The sequence below is a fragment of the Montipora capricornis genome, chromosome 10 (genome assembly GCF_036669925.1).
Source record: "Montipora capricornis isolate CH-2021 chromosome 10, ASM3666992v2, whole genome shotgun sequence".
Lineage (NCBI taxonomy): Eukaryota > Metazoa > Cnidaria > Anthozoa > Scleractinia > Acroporidae > Montipora > Montipora capricornis.
This window is the reverse complement of record NC_090892.1, coordinates 43,388,764-43,393,763: the sequence shown is the minus strand read 5'-3', so window position 1 is coordinate 43,393,763 and position 5,000 is coordinate 43,388,764. Positions and strand designations below refer to the sequence as shown.

Below are 5,000 nucleotides of genomic sequence, written 5' to 3'. Positions count from 1 at the left end.
TAGGACTGCTGCCTTCCATAATAACAGAATCCTGTGCCTCTCTATATCTACCAACGCCATAAACACCTACAGAGAACCTGCGCGCTTATTTGTCACCGGTGGAAAAGAGCTGAAATCTGCAGAGGGTACCACACAAGGTGACCCCTTGGCAATGAGCCTGTACGCTATTAGCCTCCAACCGCTAATTTCACGCTTAAATTCCTCAAGCCTAACAAAGCAATGCTGGTATGCTGACGATGCAGAGGGCGCTGGACCCCTGAGAGAGCTGAGAAAGTGGTGGGATGTGCTCAACGAAATGGGACCAAGCTTAGGTTATTATCCGAATGTTAAAAAAATCGGGCTACTCACTGAACAGGGGAAAGAGGATTCTGCGAGGAAAGTATTCCATGATACTGCAATTAACATATCTACGCAAGACCAGAAGCATCTGGGCGCTTTCCTTGGCTCTAGAGTCTACCTGGAGGAGTACGTGAACGGAAAAGTGGAGGGATCGGTCGATCAAGTTGTCAAGCTAGCAGAATTCGCTGCGACATATCCACAGGCTTCATACGCGGCCTTCACATTCGGGCTGAAACATCGCTGGACTTACTATCTTAGAACATTACCCGATATTGAAGATCTTCTAGAGCCGCTAGAGCGTGCAATAAGCCACGCCCTTATTCCAGCTGTCACAGGGCACACCTGCACGTCGGTTGAGCGTGATTTGTTAGCATTACCTGTAAGGATGGGTGGTCTTGGGATCACAAACCCATGTCATACGGCAGCCTCGGAATACGAAGCATCAACTGCGATAACGGAACCACTAGTCGAACCGATAGACGCACGAGCTCCCGGATGATTATGCAATTAGGACATTGCAGCAATGTAACCGCAGAGATAAGTTTGCGCGCCTTAGAGAAAACCGAGAGGAATTAAGTGAAAAATGCCCTTCCTGAACAAACCAAGAGAGCTGCCGACCTTGCTGCGGAGAAAGGGGCATCTAGCTGGCTTACAGTCGTTCCAGTTAAAGATGTGGACTTTACTCTAAATAACAGAGAATTCAAAGACGCCATTCATTTGAGATACGATTGGCAAATAAGCGACACACCGTCTACTCATGCGTGTGGAGGTGTTTTTGATGTAGACCACGCCATGGTATGCAGACATGGAGGCTTCATTATTCAAAGACATAATGAGCTGCGCGATTTGGACGCCGAAATGCTAAGGATGGTGTGCAATGATGTCCAAATTGAACCGGTACTTCAGGAGATAAACGGAGAAGTGCTGACACCTAGTACGAACAGAGCAGCGGATGCCCGGCTTGACATTCATGCTTGTGGCTTCTGGGAGCTGCAAGGTTGAGGGTTTGTTACCCAAATGCAGAGTCTTGTGGAGGCCTAACCATAAAACAAATCTACCGCCAGCATGAGAGTGAGAAGAGAATATACGCCAGCAGGGTGATAGAAGGCTCCTTTACCCCACTGGTATTTATTATACCACCGGAGGAATGACAGATGAATGCAAGAGTTATCACAGTAGACTGGCTGAACTGTTGTCAACTAAGAAGGGTGAGGACTACAGCAGTACAATGTCGTGGATTCGCGCCAAAGTCTCATTCGCTCTCCTGAGGTCTGCACTACTGTGCTTGAGAGGCCCACGTTGTATGCGAAGAGCTCCGTTCAACATTATTGATAGTGACTTTGAAATCGGTAAGGAATTAGCGAGACTTTAGGATTAGAGGGTTTATTATTGGCCGTCACGATGGAGATGGATTAGGATAAATGATTATTGACACAGTGATTGCATTCTTATGATTTAAAAAAAAATTAATGTTGTATAGTGCTTCCATTTCTTACTTTTTAATATTTCTGTAAATTGTGTACACGTTTTTTCTGTTTTTAAAGTTTGAATATTATTATTATATTATATTTATATTATTGGGCAACTTCGTCGTGCGTACTCGCCCACGAGCAATACCGCTAGCCATGATTACCATGAGAAAAGCAACTCATGGGTTCCTATGAGTATGGTGAACATATAATTCATGGTGCTTTGCTTGTGGCCGCTGGGGCTCCGCTAAAAACCGAGGTCAACCGCAAATGGTCAGCTAGCTTAACATAAAAACTACAGCAAGGACTGCACTTTCTGAGAGATACACTTTCATTATCTGAGGACAGCGTGGGATTCTTTTAGTCCAATAGTGTTCAAAACTTGTACCAATTGCATAGGAAACGCCCGTCAACCGTTTGGCTTATTTGGTGGGACAACCGTTCGGGTGTTGTAGACCAACCCAATCCTTAGGGTCTTTAAATAATTGAGGAGAAAGCGCTGCCTTACTATTAGTCCTGTGAACGGTTAGATAATCACGTCTTCTCAGATAAGGACTATCTATCATGAAATTTTATGGGATGTGAAATACCGAAACTAAACACTATTCGCAAAGTGTAGGGCTTGAAGTTTCTTGTGTTGTGGTCTGGCTTTGTAATAGTAGATTTGGCCCGTTATGCGGCCCTGAACAACTTGGTGGTGATACTCAAATAAACTAAAGAGTCTATACTATAAGCTACAGTGTAATTTGGTTCCAGGGGAACCTTGGCTTCTGCGTAGCCCTTCATGACTTACGTGCATCTTCTAAGATCAGGATCCTGATCTTGCTCCAGGAGCCCCTGTGCACAGAAGAATAATTTATACGAAAAATAAACGCTTGTCTATGAAAAATAACACATTAAAGTCAACGATACATGGCACGCGATCCTTTAAAGTCATCTCGTAGTAGATACAATAATGCACGATATCAAATAATTTTTACCATTCCAAGCTGAATACACTCATCGGCCAGAGGCATAAAGTTATCAGCTCCGACGGTTCTTGCCAGAACACCCAAGGTATCTTTAAAAAAAAAAAAGGAAGCTGTAAAAGAGGAATCGAATTTTGGGAACTTTTAGCTCAGTTAATGGATGAAGAGATTTACCGGCCAAGCTCTTGAGTCTCAGTGGTAGAGCATCCGAACTAGCAATCATAGCTAAATAGGTTCAACTCCTGCGGGGAGTAATTTTCTTCAAGTTCAAGTTCATGTTTTCCCGAGGTATTGCCAATAAACAGACCTCTTCTACGCAATGTGATTGTTTCACACACTTATAGCCTCCTCTGCAAACATTCTTTCGACTCGTGAAGGACCAATAGGGAGATAAGACCACACGTACGAGACGAGCCAAAAGGAGATTAAACCAGGAGTACCTAATAACTAACTATGAACATAAGCTAACACAGCTAGTAACTAACTATGCTATGAGGTGCGTTCGTGGGGACGAAATTCGAGTTCTGGAATATGTGAGGGAGTACACATGACGTTTCCGTCCTAGTAAACATCCTAATTCGAACTTGAGCATAATGCCTTGCTTACATATCGATACAAACGTAAATCCAGAGGAACTAGGCATTTAGAGTCCCACATGAAATCCTAGTAGATGGACTAGTTCCCACGATGTTATACGTTGGCTGTGTATGCAATTCGTAAACAGCATACTTCCACGCTTGGTTAAGCAACAATACTTCCGATACGTATCAGGCGAATAACTGATCTACTTATGTCACCCCTGACGCTTTCCTTAAATTTACTACACTGCTATGAAAACCATGGGGTAGTCTTTAGATAGCCGCTTTACGATGCTCAGGCTTGCTTAGACTACTACGAAAACCACGAGGTGCGCGATAGTCTTTGCGCATCTGACGTATGAAGTCAATCAAAATGGCGCAGAAAATACGGACGGTCGGCGACAAAATCTCAAAAAGAGTCATCCTTGAAACCGCAGGACACCCAGGATTGCGAACCGCGTCCTCCATCATCAAACACTAAAAGCGGAGATATCAAAGGATGCAAGCTAAAGACACAGGATCATATCAGGGCCTTGACCTAAAGTAAAAATGCATAGCACTGAAAGTATTGTAAAAACTAAAAAACAAACTCACCGACAGCTTGCACTCTTAATATGTTCCTTTCTATGGAATCCACATTACTAAGGTATTCCTGTTAATAGTAAATCAATTAATGGAAAATCAGTTTTTACCCCACAAATGTACTATGAAAAAAGTCACAGACAGTCCAATGAACCAATTAGAATATCTAGATAAAACAAAGACCAGTGCTAACGCAACCATTGGACCTCTAGACTGTTTATGTTTTTACTAACTATTATACTTTATGCACAACAAAACAAATAAGCTATGACAAAATGACTAGACAACTAAAAGGCAAGGACAGAAACGCAGGCCATCTCCTTACTTTTCCAAGCTGAAGCTAACAAGACAACTATTCAAATTTTTTTTGTTTGGTTAAATGTTGCCAACTGATGAGTAAAAAAAACAGAAGAGATCCAAAAGTAAAAGGACAGTGGTTTTAATGGAATTCTGCCAATAAATACTTTGGACATGGAAAGAACTAGACTTTTGAAAGTGTTAATTTCACGCCCGTTCTTTGGGTCCACCTATGATAACCATCTTCGGTAACTCAGCCATGCTGAATTTGAAGGGTTGTGGGGCCACGTACAGGAAGGAGGAATTAAAATGGGTTAAAAGACTGGAAAGGGCCACTAGTTTTGTCTTAACACAGATTAGTCCAGAAACGTAAGTAACAAAAATTATTACTTGCACCCCGATTTTAATAAGCATCAAGAAATACAGACAATTAATGTTACAAAGTGCCTCCTTGACTCTGCTTGTCAAGGGATGATAAAAAGCTGGATTTACCCTTACCTAAAAGTACGAACGCTAACCCTAGAAGTTTCCTTAATGTTGAAAATAGGTAGGAAATGCTTCCACTTGATTGGACATTAATTTCATGTTGGACATCAAATTTTGGCGTGCATCTAAATATTTGCATTTCTAGACACAAGAGTATTTAAAAAGAGTAATAGAGTCAGATTTGGAACCATTGATGACAATATTGGTGGTTCAAGGTTGGATTTAAACCCAAAGCATTCACATTAATTAAATCCAGTGTCCCATTGGAGGAGGGAGACCGT

General features: G+C 42.2%; 1 protein-coding gene across 2 annotated transcripts in view; it reads right to left on the bottom strand.

Annotated features, from left to right (window-relative positions):
• The window catches only part of LOC138018950 (importin-4-like), a 39,796-nt gene that overhangs the window by 12,455 nt on the left and 22,341 nt on the right, over positions 1-5,000 (bottom strand). For both annotated transcript variants that reach the window (XM_068865628.1, XM_068865629.1), the window contains exons 21-23: positions 3,949-4,006; positions 2,789-2,868; positions 2,602-2,645 (exon numbers count right to left, since the gene is read on the bottom strand). In XM_068865628.1, coding sequence (XP_068721729.1) covers positions 2,602-2,645; positions 2,789-2,868; positions 3,949-4,006 — 182 coding nt within the window. The remainder of the gene's footprint in view (positions 1-2,601; positions 2,646-2,788; positions 2,869-3,948; positions 4,007-5,000) is intronic.